Below are 20,020 nucleotides of genomic sequence, written 5' to 3' on the forward strand. Positions count from 1 at the left end.
GTGAGGGAGATGTTTTCAAACTCTTACAAGGAACCCACCACTAATACCACTAATGAATATTGTTCGTTTTAATTCGTTATGTATCGCTATCAACCTCACAGTTTTAAAACACGTTTGCTAAGAATAGGTTTCCTTCTCCAACCGATGTTGGATCTCACATATACTTAAAAGGTAAACGAAGAGCTTCTTTTCAATACAGATATGAAATTAGTTAAAGTTTGTGAATTGAGTTGTCGATAGGAAAGACGACTTGAGCGGGTTAGAATGGGAAATGGGCTAAAAGAGAGGGGAGTGAGTGAGTGGTGGAAGCACTGTTGATGGGCACGCGAGGAGCTTAAGCAAATGGTAATTAGTGGAGGAGGGAGGAGGAGGAGAGGGAAACATGACGACCAAACACAAAGCAAAGCATACAAATGTTTAATGGACCCCAAATTCCCCAAATTCCCCAAATTCCCCAAATTCCCCACTCCCAAACCCTAAAATCAAACCACTTTTAACCAATCAAATTCTTTTGTCCCCTTTCAAAAATCCCTCATTTCTAATTCCATGCATGCCCAAATCATATGGTTTCATGCTTCTTTTCCTCGTCCAAACCCTAATTTTGACGTGAAGACGAATGTAATTCAGCTGATCAATATGTTTGATTGCCTCAATTTTGTCCATAAAATTATAATTAATCCATTTTGTCATTGGACCATTTATTTAATATATGATTACAAAATAAAAATCATTTATAATTTTATTTAAATTCTAATTTTCTTTTAACTGAATTATCAGCTAAAGCTCCAAATTGGGCTGTATTGGGCCTCGAACTTTCTCCGATGGGTACTTTGTTGGCCCACTTATCATTACTTAGGTGTGGCCCATTTTTTGAGAATTAAAATGAATATATTTTATTCTTTAAGTATTTAGTATACAATAAAACGAATATTTATTATTTTATTAAAGTAATTTAGTAGATTCTTCAAGATATAAATGGCTAAATTTGTTCTTGCACCAACAGATAATAATATATGACTGCTAAAAAAAACACTAATATATTCCTAAACATCATTTGAAGTTAGATATGATCGATAAGATCTAGAGTGGTTTAATTAAAATGAAATTATAGCTTACCAAATCAAGATTCATATAGACGGGTACTTCAAATCATAAGAATGATAGAAATATTACGATCAAGTAAAAATCACAGGGATGATGCTGATAAACCAAATCTTGTTTTAACCTTTGGGGTTTGGAAGATCAATCCACTGCAGCTGAATTTCGACTTCTCCGCATTCGACCCTTTTGAGTCTAAGGTATATATCTTGGATAACTTGACCGTCTTTCCAGATGACGCAGCTCTCTTCAGCAAAACAGTTGTGCCTGCCCGGTAGCGTTCGTGAGATTGTCGTTCCACTAGGAAGATTTTTCAAGTTCATCTTTTGAGCTTCTATAAATGATTTGATATCAAACTCAGCATATCCCATTTTATCATCCTTGCTAAATTTGTCGTGGTCGTAAACAGTCTGCAAACCAGCTCGAGACGAATTTAGAAAAGAAATGCAATGTAAAGAAACATGATAACGATAAAGAAAGTTATGGAAATTAATTTTTGATTGGCACCAAGACAACTGACTCATAAAATAGACCTCACCCTTTTTTTTCATTCTTCTCTAGAAGCCTTCGTTAGCGGTCCATCATATTCACAAACGTAAACAGTACAACAAAAGAGTCGAGCTTTCTTTGATGCTAAGATTATGTGCCACAAATATAGTAGGAATATTGGTCATCACTAACTATGTTCTCTTCATACATTTATGTAACAACCCAAGCCCACCGCTAGGATATATTGTCCTCTTTGGGCTTTCTCTTCCGAGCTTCCCTTCAAGGTTTTAAAATGCGTCTTTTAGGGAGAGATTTCTACACCCTTATAAGGAATGTTTCGTTCTCCACTCCAATCGATGTGGGATCTCACAATCCACTCCCTTGGGGCCTAGTGTTCTCGCTGGCACACCTCTTTGTGTCTGGCATGGAGGCAAAACCCAAATAAGACAAGAGCTTGGGCCGATACAGTTTAGGACTGTACGAAAAGTTTTAAAACAGCATGACAAAGAAAAGAACCCACATGAGAAAAAAAAAAATCATCATTGACGAGCCATATCTCCTTATGCAACAAACTCCGGAAGTAGAATTTTCAAAGTCCAAACTAGTATTCAATATTGTGGGAGATAATGTTCCGGTGGCTGTCCTTGTTGAGAATATAAAAGTAATCACGACAAAATATAATACGGAGTTACCAAAGTATGGGGTTCATGGACGGCAACATTCGAGACTAAAGAGGATCACTTACAGCTAATCCACAGGGCAAAAGGGCTTATACTTGATTAGCAATAGCTATTGCTTAGAATTGATCAACGGTAAGAACTCGTCAGCTCTACAACTCAGTAGGTGTATATATCACATGGAAATTACTTAAAAAGCATTTCAGATTGATGGCAGAGCATACCAAATAGATATCATTTTGACCGAGAAAATATGCGTTCATGGATCACCACTACATATCAATTCCAGAAGCATATGAATTCCAAGTATCAACAAATTTCTTTCATAATTGATGTATTTGAAGGAGACAAGAGAGACAGGGAAAAATTGGTAAAGGAAAATGGTACCACCATACAATTGAACAGATATTACTTCACATCCATAAAGGAAACACGAGAGCTTTATTTATTTGATAAAAACGTATAGAATAAACAATAAAGAAAGAAAGATTACCAGCTTAATGGGAATTTTCGGGTCACTGACAGAAAGTGTTAGATCTTCATTCCATACAGGATTGACATCCTTCTTTATCACCCGTGTCTTCAATTTCTAAATTCAGAGTTTCACAGGAACAAAAGAATTAAGCAGCAACTGTACATGAAAATTAATTCTCTCTCTCTCCTTTCCTTATAAGAAATAAAAACTAAGACGTACAAATTATGATGGCGACCAAGATTTCACATCTAATATTAAGATCTCCTACTTTCTCATTGTTCTAACGCCATAGCTCATTGAACGATTAAAATCTTCAGAGGAATTGATTGACCTGCCTAAAAAATCACAATCCGTAACAACAATTTCTCAGGATGTTCGTACATTGTAACAAAACCTAGAGTTAATTATTCAACTACCATGAGTTTAATTCATCTCATTCTTCGGAATAAAACTCGTATCATAAAACAGCTCCGGTCCACCGCCACAGTCCACAAAATATTCATTTCTGGAGATCCTACAGGAGAATTTAACGAAACTTTTTTGGCCGTTGCCGAACCATCCTTCCTCCTCGAGTGCGCCATAATTGCAGCCTCGTATGTTTCTAAGACTTAGTCCATGAAAACAATCCAAACATTCGCGTCGTTTTCCCAAGTCATATCGAATAACCACCAATCTAGCCTCAAATTCAACCAATTACTAATCATTACATATGGTTAACCCTTCCTCACAAATCACACCAGTCACACGACCATTATCCCAAAAAAAAAAAATCAATCAATTACTCCGCAGTTCAGCAAACGACAAAGATGGCCAATAACTCAACAGGTTCTTACGATCTAGCAACATTTCTAAACGACCTAAAGAAACAAAACCTCGAATTCGAACAAAAAACGAAGGTGATCGATCATGAAAGAAACAACGAGAAACACTTACTTGCTTTCCCATCTTGATGACAACATAAGGATCGCTGCTGCGAACATCACGAACAGCAAGATTGACACCACGAATGACGCGAATACGGAGAAGTCCGAGCAGATTCTCCATTAACACCAACCGACCACCGCTCTTTGGCGAAGATGGAGTATCCGGCATGGTTGCTTACTCCCTCCTATTTATAAATACCAATAAATTTTGGATACGAAATTTAGAACACTTCACAAAAAAAATAATAAGAATAAAAAACACGAGCAAATTCCGTGGGACCCAGAGGCTACAGCTCCTTTCTGGAACAGGTTCTTTCTTTGTCTTTTTTCCTTTTTCTTTTGGGTCTTTTGATATAATTTATTTGCTGATAATTAATTTTTCTTCGTCTGATGGCGATTTTAGTTGCCATTAATGTTCTTATAAATTTTATATTTAGTCGTTCCAGGTGTGATATTGGTGATTAATGTTCTTATAAATTTTATATTTAGTCGTTCCAGGTGTGATATTGGTGACCAAGACATCCGGTTGTAGGTTGCGCAAATAATGGGACGGTCCGGATGAGCTTATGAACTACGCCCCATTAACACCGGAAATTCAAACATTTAATGATTTTCAATTTAACTAAAAAACAAAAATAAATTATGTTGAGATTTTTTATTATTTTTCAATATCAAATATTATATTATACATATTTTAATTTAACTAAAATAAAATGAATTTATAACATAAAGTAATATATTTATTATAGTTTTAATATTTTTTGTATTTTAAAATTTGAATACATTCAGATGAATCCAGATTACCTAGCAAATGTAGGCCTGACTTTAATTAAAGGGGCATTGGCTTTACGTGGGTAAATTTTCACATTTGTAGATCATGCAGGAAAGAATGCCCAATTATTTGCTTATTTGAATACAGAGTATGATAGCTGCAGATGTTCTGTGGAATTGTTACGCTGTCTTTTCTAGCCATCAAAACACGTGTCGGATGGACCTAAACTGGTGAACTGTCACAGGGCGGAGAAAATGATGCTGCTGCATCCGAGGCTCTACTCGAGTCCCGGATAATCAAGAAACTAAAACAGTCGATGAAATGAAGAAGACTAACACTAACATAAGGGCTATGTCTCACCTCGGTTGAAGAGGGGAACGAAATGAAAACCTCTCACGAGTAGATGTATTATTGGGGAGGGGTGGATTGTGAATGAAATATTGGTGTGAAAACCTCTTTTTAGTAGAGGCATTTTAAAACTGTGAGACTAATGGCAATAGATAACCGGTCAAAGCGGTTAATATTTACTTGCGATGGAATGAAGCCTTTGTATTCAGCCAAGTTGATGTAAGAGATAGATGCTCATTGGGCATGGTCTCAATGGAAGTTCTTGAAAATCATAGAAATCATTGCCCTGTTCATCACGTCCCTCGGAGTTTTTCTTTGCAAATATCTTCAACCTGTTTCTATGCATTATCCGACTAACATTTTTGCAGTGACTTAAATGGATGACCTGAGGAAGAATCAAATTCGACATGAGATATAAGAGTAAAATGATTATTTCATATATGTTGAAGATGTCAGAACCCAATCTGTAGTTGTATTACAATCATACAGATTCTGCCCTTAATTGGAAGCCAACAAGGCCAGCCGATTTCTGCAATGCCAATTAATGCAACTTGAGCAAGAATAGACTTGACCAGAAGAGAGACATCTCCAAAAGCATTTAACTTGTACTCACCGATCACCATAATAGTATTCTATAACCATTTCTCATCTCAGCTACAACTACAATCCGCATTGAGAAATGTTGGTTGAGACAAAAATGGATTACATAGCTTTTTAACAAATAATAACCAATGTTTCTATGCTTCTAACCAAATCAGAATACAAAAATCAAGGGGATAACATTATTTGCTCCAAATGCACTCCCAAATATTCCCACAGCTTGGACGTCTGTGTGCAGTGAATGGGTCTTCATGGCAGAGAACAAAGGTCTTGCCAGATGAGCGATCGTTCCGTCCCAAGAAGATTGTTTATCACTTAATCAACTTGTGAATAGCTTTCTTAATCTCTCGGCAGATATCGACGCTCTTTTGTTTGTTGGTTCGAGTACAAGAGCATGACTAAAATCTGCAGGAAATATTACCAATTCACCATCAAAACAATGATCGGGTAAAACAACTTAAAATTGTTGAAGGCATAAGTGACACCGAAGTGGTGTGAATCGATTAGGGTTGAAGTAACCAGTCAGAAAGAGAGTTTGTGGCCAAGAACAGTGCGATGCAAGTGACATTTGGTTTTAACGGAATCATTAATGTTTGACAAAACTCAGTATCATTGACAAAGTTTCAGGTAAGAACTCAGTTGGGACGTGTTTTGTAAACCAGTCCCAACAACTAATCATCTGTTCTGACATGAGATGTTATGATATTCTAATATTAACTTGATAAAAAGAAATATTCTAATAAGAACTCATCAATGCTTACCCACGACCTAAAAGAAAGGCTATGAGAGATTTGGCAAAGTTCACCCAGGAAGCCATAAAATAATACAGGAAACAAGAAGAAACGTCTTACCATCAATTGCTTCCTTGTAAAAACCAAGCATCTCTCTCGCTGTACCCCTCCGTAAATAGGATTTAACATTCTGGAAAATAGAAAAGATTGGGAAGTGTTAAAGCAAATGAGCGTGATGAACAGACAAATGGAAGACCATTTCAAAAGTTTCTGACTGATCACAGGGAATAAACAGACAAATGGAAGACCATTTACAATCTAATTCACAGTATAAAGGTCTACTACACGGATCACCTTTTTATCCAGGTCAATAGCTTTACTGCAATCAGCCTCTGCTTGGTGAAACCTGAAAGGACACAAAGGAAAGAAAAAAACGATCATAAGCCTCTGGAAGTGGTATGGAGATTAGATGAAAGCTTCAATTAAAAAACATAGACGAAATGGATATACCGTCCAAGTTCTAAATATGCTGCAGCCCTATTGCTGTAATATGTAGCATTTCTGCCGTTGAGCTTGATGGCTTCAGTGTAACAACCAATAGCCTTCTCCCATTGTTTTTCTTTATATGCTTGATTGCCCTGGTATTCCGGAGTACACACATACCAGTTAAAGATTGAGCTAAGATTTAACAAAGACTATCAGAATAAATAGAATGGTGTATAACAAACTCTAAGAAAATTCAAACGGACATTAAAAGAAAACCAGCAGGTAAACGTGGAGCCTTATGAACAACTTTTTGGCAACATATTATGAAACTACTGCAATATGGCAAGTAATAAAAAAAATCTTTGTTGTGGCATTTAGTTCACCAAGAAAGATCGATAGGGTTGTGGGGAACAAGCAGCAAACAAAACATTCAATTCCTTCTACTATTTGATGAAAGATTTGAAAATATTTATGTAACCTCACACAGCCAATTTAACATGACGGTAAGGAAGTCGTCATATATGTTACAGTCAAGTCTGCAACTTGGCATCAAAAGGTTAGTTGAATATAAATTACTAGTCGAGAGGTCAGTTGAATATCAATTACTAAACACTAATTTGAATACGATGAACATTTGGCCACAGACACATTCATATAAAATTAAATTGTTAATACTTTTTAACCCCACATAAACTAGTTCATTCTTAACCAGTAATCAAGAGAGACAGCAGTCTTTAAACTATTTGCAACATGAATAACATCCAGAAATCCTGGTCAAACTTAAAAGAGAAGAGAGAATGAATTATAGAAGGTCACACATGACCCAACTGCAGAAAAAATGTACATCAGCGAACGAACATGTAACCTGAGGAATTGAGGCAGAAGAGCAGGAATATATGCTTGCATAAAAAAAACAAGTCTAAAGGGCGCCAGAAATTTCAGGACAAAAGAAAAAGGTGATTTACTAACAGATTAAGAATACCTTTTCTTTTGCAATCTCAGCCGACTGTTCTTGGCTTATAGCATTCTTTGAGAATGTGGCTTTGGAAGCAGCCTCAGCCTCCTCTTTTAGAGACTTGTACATGGTCTGTACAGTATCTAGTAAAAAGCGATCTGCCCCATGCCTGGCTAAGAAGGATACAGATACAGGACATTTATCATGAAATCCCAGTGGCAAGGTGACCTGAAATAAGATAAACTTAAATCATATTGGTGGCAAATTTAGCATGAAAGAGAAAACCTAACTCCAAAACAAAATGCAACCAATCACTTTTTTTTCTTTTTTAAAGAGAGGGAAGGAGAGAGAGAGAGAGAGAGAGAGAGAGAGAGAAGAAGAAGAAGAAGGAAGATCGTGGGAGGAAGCTTGCCTGACAGCAACCGGATATACTAGCAATGCACAATGAACTAAATAAACGACCCTGGTACTCTTCTGAAAAAATCTCCTTTCCACCAAGTTTAGGAGGAGGATCGGCAGTGGTTGGGATGACCAGAACTCCATCATCCTAAGAAAAGTGAAAATTTTTATGCAAAAACCAAGCTAAGCAACTTGAAATGTAGTCTCAAAGAATATTGGGGTGGGAATAATACCAACAAAAGAAGTGACTACGAAATGTACTTCAATATTTATTAAAACATCAAAGAAGAAATAAGATCGCAGTACAAAGTTTAAAAATAAATAAATAAATTCAATTTAAGCTAAATGCAATAATAGCCCTTTCATAAACGTTACCTTCAAAAGAGAATTAATAGCCATACGGGTTTCATTTCTAACAGACTTGAGGTTTTCAATTACTGTATCTGATGTCTCCAACTTCTCATTTAACTGCTCTATTAAAGCAGGATCCAAATCTGGCTTCACCGAGTCAATCCATTCCCCATGATTGCTTTTGAACTCAATCCTGTAAAGAAATGTTTGCAATAAGTTAGATAACAAGACTACCCACAAATGATATCAAATCAAGGGAAAAAAGAGGGAAAAAACATTCTTCTAGTAGTACACAGGATTAAAAAAAAAACTACCCTTGAGAATGGCACGCAACAAAAGGCAAGTTTAGTATCTGTTTGCCCCGTGTATCTTAAAAGTAACATCAGGTAAGTTAATACAACATCAATGAAAGTTAAAGTCACACCTTTCAAGAGTCTGCATCACATTGGCCAGCACTCTAATTGAAGAAGAATTCAGATTGCCATTTGTCTTTATCCCAATTAACTCTTTCAATTTCGGAACTTTAGAACTCAAATAGCTTCCAAGATTTTCATGCTTCAATACTTGTTCTAATTGAGGTAATATTGACACGAAAATGAAAATTAGATTAATTGGAAACTAAAGAGAGTTTCACAAAATAACTAATTACGAAGGGCAAAAAGAAGAACATACTGCCAAAAATGTTCTCAGTTGATTTGGTCACCGCCTGAGTAACCCTGTCAACAGGCATCTTCAGTAGTTGAAAGCAATCATCAGCTAAAATAATTTGTCTTGGATTGCGTTGACCAACGTATGGAAGTTGCAAAAGCACATGGCCAACTCGGCGCAGTACATTAGGATCCCTAGCAAACAATCCTGCCATAGGACAATAGAAGCTCAAACAAAATGACACCAAACAAGTTTTATAAGAGGGAAACAAGATGCCCAACCCGGAACCAATAGAAAAATTGGGGATAATGATAAAAGCTCCATATCATGAAATGAAAACTTAAACAACTTTCTATTAATTAATGACAGTTGGAAGGTACATACAAACAACACGAGGCACTTTTCCACATAAAGTTCTCCATTTTTCTCAATGGTAGATAAAAGGCTACAATTTGGGCAGAGGTCACCACAAATCTTTCTTAACCAAAAAGACTCATGAATCTCAGAAAGTTCACCAATAATAGCTAGAGAACAAGCATGTGACAAAGTTAATGTACTTACCAACGGTGTCAAGACTTGTTGATACAGGTATGATTCCAACTTGGGAAACAGATCCATGAGAAGGTCGAAACCCAAAAATGCCACAAAAGCTAGCAGGTATTCTCACGTCACCAACAGTATCAATGCCTGAAAGTTAAAAGGCAAAAACATGTCATATAACCAACAAAATTAGAAGAATGGCTACTGAAATTTGAAGATTTGAGGAAATAATAACCCATTTATTTGGTACTTGGTAGCAGACTTAGAATATCAGTTGCCTACATGCATTAAGCATATTAATGGACACAAAGAACCTTGATATGATCACACACATACCAGAAAGAACATAAATTAGTCAGCTTTTGTGTGTGTGTATGCGCAAGAGCCAAAAGTTAAGTTCTAATGAGTCACATATGCACCATCATCAGATTCATCTATAACATTTTTTACAAAAATTTATTACAAAAAATACATAGTAATCAAATAAATAACATATGGAACTTTGGAAAAATAGATAAAATGAATAATAATGGGTTAATGGAAAGGAAATATGTGACGCTGAAGTCGACAAAAATCAACTTGGCAGCCTACAACAATATTTAAGGGTAAGAGAATTTCAATGATTTTCAGTTCGCCATCGTCTATATTTCTTATAGGGGAAATTTTTGGGCAGTGTATGTGAAGGTGCCTATAAAGGTGATGCCCCTGCCTCCAAATGGGTGGAAAACCTGTTTGATAGAGATTGAAATATAATTGAATTGGCTGGAACACAGAACTTAAGCAACTCACCTAGAGAGAAGTCAACAAAATTAGCAGCTACTGCAACAGCAGCTCCACTGGACGACCCACCAGGAACAGTATAATGTGATGCAGGATTAGTGGGAGTGCCATGATGCTTGTTTTCTCCACTGATGCTGAGATTAAGGAAGATTAAATATAACTAAATAAATATTTGTAGATTGAGAATCATGCAATGCTCTATCATCAAATGAAGGATTGAATGAGGAGCAGGTAATGGAGTAGTATTTTTCTAAATTACTGTAAACTAGGAAAATATGGTTTTGACACTAAACTAAATGAACAGCTCATCTTGACTACATACCAAAGGACACCCAACCAAATAAAACAGTATGCTCACTCACTGCTTGAAATGAATTTGGAGAAACTGGAAAGTTTCTTGTTTATCGATCCATACCTCTAATGAACTTTCATTCAACCCCTCTGTAATAAAATTGAAACACACACAAACTTTAAGAAAAATATTTACCCCTTTGACAGTTCACTGACAACAGTTTTTCCGATGCAAGTAGCTCCTCCTTCAACAAGTGCAGAAACTATTGGAGCTGTACGAGAAGCTGCATCATGTGTTCTTGCCCAGTCTGGATGACCAAACCCAGTCACATGTCCTTCAATTTCAAATCTGGTTATTACCATATATAAATTCTCCACTTTAGGAACTAACTAGAAAATGCTCAAATAGAGAGAACGAACGTGTCATCATGAATCGTCACAAAATGTTATAGACAATTAGTTATGATAGATATCCTGTTTTTTTTTAATGTGAAACTAAAATTTCATTGAAAATATAAAAAGAACAGCTGATCGTTGAACAGAAAACAAAGGCCTGAAACAAAAGTGAACCTATAATAACATACAAAAATTAAAAAAATAAGCTCCAACCATTAATAATAATAATGATAATAATTGAAGGGGAAAAAAATTGGATATAGAAACCAAAACAGAATAATTGCGAGTCTCACACCTCCTCCCAAGGCCTCAAAAACCTTAAATATCCACATAATTTTCTCTAGCCAAATATTTCATGATGATCAAAAAGTGGTTTGACAATTATCTATGATATTCTCATATTCCAGAAACAAAAAACAGATTATTTCCAAACTAGAAACTTTTATTGGATTCTCACGGCAGTTACAGAACATTTAATATGATATACACCAGTTAGATTGGAATACCAATCCGCGGTTAAATAAAACGGATCATAATCTCGAGAAACATAAGTTTTTTTCACAGATTCCCCATCTTTCTTTTTCCTAAATCCAAAATGCAAATATAGGGAAGGAACGGATGAAGTCCATCATTAAAATAAATGCAAAGCACTCAACTTGTCACAAAGGTAATCAACAACGCTAAATTTACTCGGTGAAGAAATTCAAGATGCGTTTTATATCAACTCGTTTAGCGCCTCCACTCGCTCGCAATATGTATGTGAAAAGAAAAACCGACCAAAACAACGACGACAAAAAATACAATAACCACAATAACAAAACGAAAAATGAAATACTGTAAAGCCTACACGTCCGAAACGGCGAAGGTGAGACCGGTCAGGGGATGAGGGGCTTTAGGAGGAGCAGGCTGAGGAGGAGGAAGTAGCTGAAGCTTCTCTATAAACGCTCCAAAATCCTCTCTAATGGCTTTCTTAAGCTTTTTCGTCATCAACAGGATTCCAGCCAAACCCAATCCCAACAGGACCCAAAGGTTGGCAGAATTGGACGCCATGAATGCTCGGAAGAAGAGCGTTGGAAACTCTAGGAAGGTGTTTCCGATTGAGGAAGAGGGTTTTAGTCAGAGGCGGAGAGAAGATAACAATTAGAGTAGCCGGCTTGGAGGTATTGACAATAGAGGGGGATATGATGAAGCCTTTTTTGTTCCTCTCTCTCTCTTCTCTCTCTCTCTCTCTCTCTCTCTCTCTCTCCTCTATCAATTTTGGATTTTGGGGCCGAAACCATGAATTTATTTTTATATATTTTTCTACATAAATTCTATAAATATAAAAAATTTAAGAAATTTTCAATTATGTTTAAAAATCGTATCTATCTTAACTATTGACGTTTATTTTCGTTAACACGACATATTTATTGACCTATGTGACGATGAGTAAACTATTAGAATTGACAGAAAAATATATTACAACTACCGACAAAAGAGGCATGGCTATACAATGATCAGAATGGAGGATCGAGGACCAACGACGATGAATATAAGTTAATTATCAAGATATAAAACTTAAGTTGCTAACTTAAGCGTAAATCTATTGATTAAGACATTTTGGATCAATTTTTTCCAATTACGTCCAGCTCGATCATTCTCGTGACTATAAAATGTAAATTTAATATTTTTTTTCGTTTGTGTTATAATGTAATATTACTAAAAAAAACCCTATTTCACAAAGTGCCACATACTTCATAATTGATTACGTTGGCTATAATTTAATGGTTTATCATTAAAATTATCATTTAATTCATTTTCTTCAAGTTGGAAGATTCAAAATTTCTAGTGAAGTTTAAAATTCAGAGGTACCACCAATAAAACAGGCTATTAACGTCCGAGTAGGAGAACGATCGTTATCGATCTGCATGAACAGTACATTTACCTTAAAAAACAGAGGAACATTTAAAATAGTATAAAGGAGAAAAAAGAGGATGATACTGATGACACCATTTCTCATGGTAACACAATGGCAGTTGATCAAAAAAATCAATTGGGATATCAAAATTCGCACATACTGTGTAACGACCTAGATCCACAACTAGTAGATATTGTTTTATTTAGACTTTCTTTTTGGGCTTCCCCTCAAAACTTTAATCCACAAATCCAGGAGGCTGTTTCATATAAACATTTTCATTAAGGAGGCCACGAAGAAAAGCATTTTGAATATCAATCTACCGAATAGCCCAACCACAAGAGATGCCGAATAGCCCAACCACAAGAAATAGCAAGAGATAATAAAAGCCGAATGGTAGTGGGCTTAACAACTGGACTGAAGGTATCATCATAATCAACGTCATACGATTGTTTAAACCCTTTAACAACTAGACGTGTTTTGTAGCGATCAATAAAGACATCTGACTTTTGCTTGAGTTTGAAAACTCATTTGCAATCAATAAGGTTAAGACTAGCAGCAGGAGGAACTAAGTACCATGTCTTATTTTTTAGAAGGGTTTGAAATTCATCATTCCGATGCCAGAAGGGGTGCTCGACAGCAGTAATATGGTTGTTGGACATCACATGTACCCACAAAGAGAAGAACAAAGGGTAACCAACGCCCAGAAAATGAGAGTTGATGAGAGGAGAGATTAGGATATGATCATGGAGGAGTCTCCAACAGTGCTCTCCATTTGGTGTACCACTCACACCAATGCGTGTGTTCTCCACCCCATGTCTTTCCCAGACCTCAAGTAACGTATGGGTCTTCTTAATACGCCGAACACCGCAAGATCAGCTAGATTAGGCTTTGAGCCTCCTAAAAACGCAAAACAAGAGCCATTCATGAACTTCAAACAGAAGGTTGTGAATTTGGCATATCTCTAAGCGTTGATGTGAAGGACAATTGATTCTAAAAGACCAACTACATGTTTAAGTCCTAAATTGATGTCTGAAACCTCCTTTTCTTCTTTTCTTCTCTTTAACAAGACATGAAACTTTTCATGAAAAGAGACTAATGCTTAAAAAAACGAACTCCAATGGTGAAAAGAAGAGAAAAAAAAGATAAAAGGACAGTTAACACTACAGAGTACATACCTAGAGAGTCCCGTCCATCCAAGCTGCTTCGTATAACGCTAATATTATATTTCTTCTTTAATTTCTTTCATATGAAAGACATAGCGGCGGCTCCAGCATACTCTACAATAGTCTTCTCCGCAAAGCCAAAATTAACTAAGAATAGAATTGACAAGAGAAGCGGATGAATTAAATATAGCTTAACAAACTCAAGAATCACTAAGTTTATTTTCAATCTAGATCCCAAAAAAATCAAAATAAAGTGACAATGAGAATGAGAATGTAACCGTCGAAGCCTGGAAACCTCTCCCTAGTAGACGCGTTTTAAAAACCTTGAGAGTAAGCTAAAAGGAAAAGCCCAAAAAAACAATATCCACTAGTGGTCGGCTTGGGATGTTACAAATGATATCAGAGCCAGATACCGAGCGATGTGCTAGCGAGGAGGCTGAGTCTCAAAGGGGGTGGACACAAGGCAGTGTACTAATAAGGATGCTGGGCTCCAAAGGGAGGTGGATTGGAGATCCCACATCAATTGGAGAAAGAACGAGTACTTGGACTGTTAGGGGGTCCCACTCTCCGAGATGTGTTTTAAAAAACTTGAGGGGAAGCCAAGAAAGGAAAGCCCAAAGATGACAATATCTGCCTGGCAGTGGGCTTGGACGTTCACATGGAATCAAATCCTAATTAAACTCTCAAAATCAAGAGTTTAATCTCCCAACATAATCAGAAACTAGCTACAGTATAAATTGTTATCCAAATAAAGGAGAATTTCGAAATTTCCCTAGCATCACATGGAAATCTTTGAGGTGTAAAGACTTACTGAAGCGGACTACCAAAAAATGCCAATGAAAATCCTCGATCAGCGTGGAGATTTGTTTGTTAAGAAGAACACTACTAGCAAGTGATTTCATACTAATAATGAATAAGACATGTACCAAGTGATTGTCTACCCATCTGCATCAATTTAAATTTAAACAAATGAAAGAAATCAAAAACCAAAAGGTTTCATACTAGTAATGAATAAGAATTCAATTATCATCCCCCAACCACACACAAAAAAATAACCAAAAATGGACTTGCAAGTTACTAAACCACCATGCATCTGGTTTTAGCTCAAGTTTAAACCAGATGGAACTGTCCAATAGCCCAACAAGACGCAGAACATACGTAGCCTTTGCTTTTCTAACACAAATTTTCAGAATCTTAACACTAAACAATTTCACATATGTTGTATCTATAATCAAGCATATGAACATACAGATCAAGTGGCCAAACCTAATAAGCAATCGTCAATCCCTCTTCCTCTCCCCCTTGAATACAAAATTCACATGTGAAATTCAATTGCATGGAAAAGCGATTTAGATACAGAAGCAAAAACCTACCTACGCCACTTAGTTTCTTCATCATCTTCAGAGACAGAAGAAGCATTCTTATCCAACAAAGCCTTGTGGCTCAACTGGTCGATTATGGCTGCAGCAATGCCATTGCCAGGAGTTAGTGATACAGATAGAGATTTACTATTTCCAATATGAAGTAGAACATTCAGAAGAATGAAACAATACCTGAGGAGTCAACCAGCTGTTCGCCATCAACCACCAATATTGGCACCTTCTTATACTCCGACCACCACTTAATTTCTTTCTTACTGAATGGATTGACCTCGACAACTTTGTATGGTACATCGTAGTAGTCGAGAAAAGCTGAGATTACAAGTAAAACGTCGTCATTAAGTGCACACGGGCATGCAACCGCAGAGGAGGGATTTGAAAAGTACAATCAGAAGATTACTAATCCAAAATGTAAATTTCCCAGCAATTACTAATCCAAAATTCCTTCCAAAAATCCCTCGAAACTAACACAGATTCATCGCCAACAAAACTAATCAGAAGATTGAGATCAACGAGAACGAGAAATTTAAAGGTTCACCTTTAACTTTATTACAAAACGGACACGCTTCGTACCTGGGACATGGAAACAGCAGCGGCTAGAGAAGCAACAGCCTCAACCACGCCCAACGACGCAGCTCGGGCAGAGCCGCCGGCAATGGAATCGAGGAGATAGGAGGACCGCCCCCTGGGGCGGAACTAAATAGGTTTTACAAGTTTACCGCCGTTTTTTCTTCTTTTTTTTGCAAGCGGAATATTTAGGTAAAAAAAGATATATATATATATATATAATACATTTTTTGAAATCCAGCATATCATGTCCCCTACAAAATTCCTACACTTCGGCACTGCAATCTCCCGAGCAACATCCAGATCTCTATCGCCACTCCTCTTCCCCAGAAGATTCTTCATCAAGTGCAGCTCTTCTACTACGCTAGATTCCGCCGGCGACGGCGGCGGCGTTGATGCGCCTCAACCACACTCCAGCCTCATTCACCACCCCTGGCCTGAATGGATTTCCTTTGTCGACGGCCTGAAGACCAAAGGTTACTTGATCGAACCTCCTTCGGAAGATGCAAACGGAGATGGGAGCAGTAGTGATGCAGTTACGCCATCCGAGACTGATTACAGCGACATGAACGTGCTGAAGGATGCTTGCCTTAGCTTTGCGCGCGACCGCCACGATATTTTAGAGTGAGTTTTCCTTTTAGAATTGTTGAATTGAAATTGGATTTGATACTGACATAGTGATGGTTGCATTATTTGGGAATGTACGAAGTTTCTGTGGTAACGGTCAAAGCCCACGACTAGCGAATAATGTCAGTTTTAGCCATTACGTATAGCCGTTAACTTCATAATTGTAAAGCCCTGTCTGTTAGAGAGAGTTTTCCACAACACTCCAACCGATGTGTGATCTCACAGTCCACTCCACTTGGGAGCCCAACATCCTTGCTAGCACACCATCCAATCTTACGGTTGATACCATTTGTAACAGCCGAAGCCTACCGCTAGCAAATATTATCCACTTTGGCCCATTACACATCATCGTTAGCTTTAAAACCCGTATGTTAGGAAGAGTTTTCTACTCCAACCGATGTGGGATCTCACACGGGTACATTTCTCATGGCTCGACTAGAATCCTTCACTGTTCTTCGTGCAGGTCATTGTCCAGAGATGATATTCAAACGGTAATGAAGGATGGATGTCCCAATCTCTTCCGGAAAGTTGTCAATTCAGCTAAAAGGTTAAGGGCTTATGTGCATCTAGATGAAGGGGAGGCATGTATTCTCACTTAAACATCACAATTATTTTGCCATATAAGGCCTGTGTTTCATTTGAGTGTATCTACTCTGTACAGGTTTGTAGTACTTGCAACCTTCGAGGCTCCTGTGATAGAGCTTATGTTATTATGAAGGAAACAGAAGCTGCAAGAACTGTGGATGTAGCTAGAATATTGTTGGCCTATGCATTGGATCCACTTGTTTTGTCTGGAGGGGACAAAGCTTTGGGTAGAGAGCATGTCGAAGTCTCTATCAGGAAATTGCTTTCTGAGATATCTGAACTGAGTGAAGAACCCATTGAGGCAGCTGCAGCAGTGAAGGCTGATACAAAAACTCCATCAAGAAAAGAAACGCCTTCAAAACTTACAAATGATGCATTGTATAAAGATGTTGAGATGAAAAGAGGAGATTGGATGTGCTCAAAGTAAGTTATATCTAAACTTCTTTTCTGTATTAGCTTGAATTTCTATGTTTTGTTTGATGTGAAAAACAATGGCATACTGGATAGTATTGTTAGTGTCTGTGCTTTGAGTTGGAGCTAGAAAGCAGGTACAAAGCTAATTTAGCTCAACTAATTTTGTGTGAAATTCGACGTTGGTTGAGAAGGAGAACGAAGCATTCTTTATAAGAATGTGGAAACCCCCTCCTAGCGCGTTTTAAAGACCTTGAGGGATTGAGGGAAAGTTTGAAAGGGAAAGTCCAAAAAGGATAATATCTGCTAGCAATGGATTTGGACGGTTACAAATGGTATCAGAGCTAGATACTGAGCGGTGTGTCAGCGAGGACGCTGAGCTTCGAAGGGGGGTGGATTGTGAGATCCCATATCGGTTGGGAAGGAGAATGAAGCGGGGGGTGAGGACAATATCTGCTAGCGGTGGGTTTGGGCTGTTACAAATGGTATCAAAGCTAGACACCAAACGGTGTGCCAGCAAGGACGCTGAACTATGAAGGGGGGTGGATTGTGAGATCCCACATCAATTGGGAAGGAGAATGAAGCTGGGGTAAGGACAATATCTGCTAGCGGTGGGCTTGGGCTGTTACAAATGGTATCAAAGCTAGACACCAAGCGGTGTGCCAGCAAGGACGCTGAACTATGAAGGGGGGTGGATTGTGAGATCCCACATCAATTGGGAAGGAAAATGAAGCTGGGGTAAGGACAATATCTGCTAGCGGTGGGCTTGGGCTATTACAAATGGTATCAAAGCTAGACACCAAGCGGTGTGCCAGCAAGGACGCTGAACTATGACGGGGGGTGGATTGTGAGATCCCATATCAATTGGGAAGGAAAATGAAGCTGGGGTAAGGACAATATCTGCTAGCGGTGGGCTTTGGCTGTTACAAATGACATAAGAACTAGACACCGAGCAGTGTGCTAGCGAGGATGTTGGCCCCCTAAGGGGGATGGATTGTGAGATCCCACATCGGTTGGGGAGGAAAACGAAGCATGTTGGCCCCCTAAGGGGGATGGATTGTGAGATCCCACATCGGTTGGGGAGGAAAACGAAGCATTCTTTATAAGAATATGAAAACTTCTTCCTAGCATACATGTTATAAAAATAAAAGTCCGAAAAAGACAACATCTACTGGCGGTAGGCTTGGGCTGTTACACAGATCCTATTTATTTAACTTCTAATCTGTTTAGTTTTAACCTATGTTTTTGCAGGTGCAATTTTTTGAATTTTTCAAGAAACAAAAGATGTTTAAAATGCAATGAAGAAGGTCCTAAAAGAGTTGGGGCAGATGATATAGAAATGAAGAGCGGAGATTGGATCTGCCCAGAGTAAGAACATGCTCAATCTTGCTCACAGATAGTTCAGTTTTTGAATATTTGTACTTTCTCTACTGACCTTATAGATAAATTAGGCAACAAATATAAAGTATTATCATCCATGATTGAACTCTTGCATGTTCTGTTGATTCTGTAATAGGTGTAAATTCATGAACTTCTCAAGAAACATTCAGTGCTTAAAGTGCAAAAGCAAGAGGCCGAAGAAGATTAATAATGTTGATGAAATTGAAATGAAGAAGGGAGATTGGATCTGCCCGCAGTAAGTACATAACACTTATCTGACAAAATGACATGGAGAGGAGCTTATCTAAGTGAAACTTGTTTCAGATGTGAATTCATGAACTTTGCGAGTAAGAAGGAATGCTTGCGATGCCGAGAACATCGTCCAAAGAGGGAGCTGAGTCCAGGAGAATGGGAATGCCCCTCGTGAGTTTGGTTACCATCTCTTGCACCCATATGTTTTGATTTTGGGATTGGCCTTTCAAGTTACAAAAGCATTAATGCCAAAGCATTTGCCTTCTGTAGATGTGACATTTTTAATTACAGACGGAACATGATGTGCCGCAACTGCAATTGTGAGCGCCCTACACAAGAAATAAGCGCGGAGTGCCAGGAACATCTATGGGAGTCACCCACGGAAAGGTGAACCAACTATTTTATGCCATTATTTTGGCTCCAAGTATATCAATTTTCTCTCTTTCCAATTCCATGGGATGTTTATTCACTTGATGAGTATTGCCGCTCCAAGTAGTCTAGAAATGAGGGTTTTATCCATTCAAGGAAGTTCATTATTTTTTTTATTTTTTATTTTTGGTGTGATCTTCCTCTTCGGTTTTCCTTTCGCTTCACACAATTTTAAAACGCATCTACTAGAGATTTCAGGGAACGCTTCGTTTCAGGAAATGCTTCGTTCTCTTTTCACAATTTTAAAACTCATTTACTAGAGAGGTTTAAGGGAATGTTTAATTCTCTTCTTCGATCGGTGTGGGATCTCACAATCCAGTTCGTTCCGTCCTGTCGTCGCCTTCACAATGGATCTCACAGTGCCTGACTCT

The 20,020-nt window shown here is 37.7% G+C and overlaps 3 protein-coding genes across 6 annotated transcripts; 1 reads left to right on the plus strand and 2 right to left on the minus strand.

Moving 5' to 3' along the window:
* Nucleotides 1–1,118: 1,118 nt before the first annotated feature.
* On the minus strand, nucleotides 1,119–16,880 carry LOC111432956 (protein C2-DOMAIN ABA-RELATED 4-like). Of its 2 annotated transcripts, XM_023069792.1 has the most exons (4): nucleotides 16,870–16,880; nucleotides 3,673–3,844; nucleotides 2,758–2,853; nucleotides 1,119–1,508 (listed from the first exon to the last, which is right to left on the minus strand). In XM_023069792.1, exons 2-4 carry the CDS (start codon nucleotides 3,829–3,831, stop codon nucleotides 1,221–1,223), a joined length of 543 nt encoding a protein of 180 aa, XP_022925560.1. In that variant the 5' UTR covers nucleotides 3,832–3,844; nucleotides 16,870–16,880; the 3' UTR covers nucleotides 1,119–1,220. The 2 variants fall into 2 exon arrangements, with proteins under 2 accessions (XP_022925560.1, XP_022925551.1); XM_023069783.1 differs by lacking the exon at nucleotides 16,870–16,880 and having other exon boundaries at nucleotides 3,673–3,862.
* LOC111433867 (prostaglandin E synthase 2-like) lies at nucleotides 14,498–16,214 on the minus strand. The gene is made up of 5 exons (XM_023071122.1): nucleotides 16,191–16,214; nucleotides 15,937–15,994; nucleotides 15,573–15,710; nucleotides 15,393–15,480; nucleotides 14,498–14,964 (listed from the first exon to the last, which is right to left on the minus strand). Exons 1-5 carry the CDS (start codon nucleotides 16,212–16,214, stop codon nucleotides 14,760–14,762), a joined length of 513 nt encoding a protein of 170 aa, XP_022926890.1. The 3' UTR covers nucleotides 14,498–14,759.
* Nucleotides 16,015–19,748, plus strand: LOC111432931 (zinc finger protein VAR3, chloroplastic-like). Of its 3 annotated transcripts, none has more exons than XM_023069764.1 (8): nucleotides 16,015–16,102; nucleotides 16,207–16,589; nucleotides 17,056–17,173; nucleotides 17,254–17,600; nucleotides 18,840–18,956; nucleotides 19,105–19,224; nucleotides 19,293–19,391; nucleotides 19,491–19,748. In XM_023069764.1, exons 2-8 carry the CDS (start codon nucleotides 16,213–16,215, stop codon nucleotides 19,609–19,611), a joined length of 1,299 nt encoding a protein of 432 aa, XP_022925532.1. In that variant the 5' UTR covers nucleotides 16,015–16,102; nucleotides 16,207–16,212; the 3' UTR covers nucleotides 19,612–19,748. The 3 variants fall into 3 exon arrangements, with proteins under 3 accessions (XP_022925532.1, XP_022925533.1, XP_022925542.1); XM_023069765.1 differs by having other exon boundaries at nucleotides 19,512–19,748; XM_023069774.1 differs by lacking the exon at nucleotides 18,840–18,956.
* The last annotated feature ends 272 nt before the right edge of the window (nucleotides 19,749–20,020 follow it).

Source organism: Cucurbita moschata, unplaced genomic scaffold, assembly GCF_002738365.1.
Source record: "Cucurbita moschata cultivar Rifu unplaced genomic scaffold, Cmos_1.0 Cmo_Scf00003, whole genome shotgun sequence".
Classification (NCBI taxonomy): domain Eukaryota; kingdom Viridiplantae; phylum Streptophyta; class Magnoliopsida; order Cucurbitales; family Cucurbitaceae; genus Cucurbita; species Cucurbita moschata.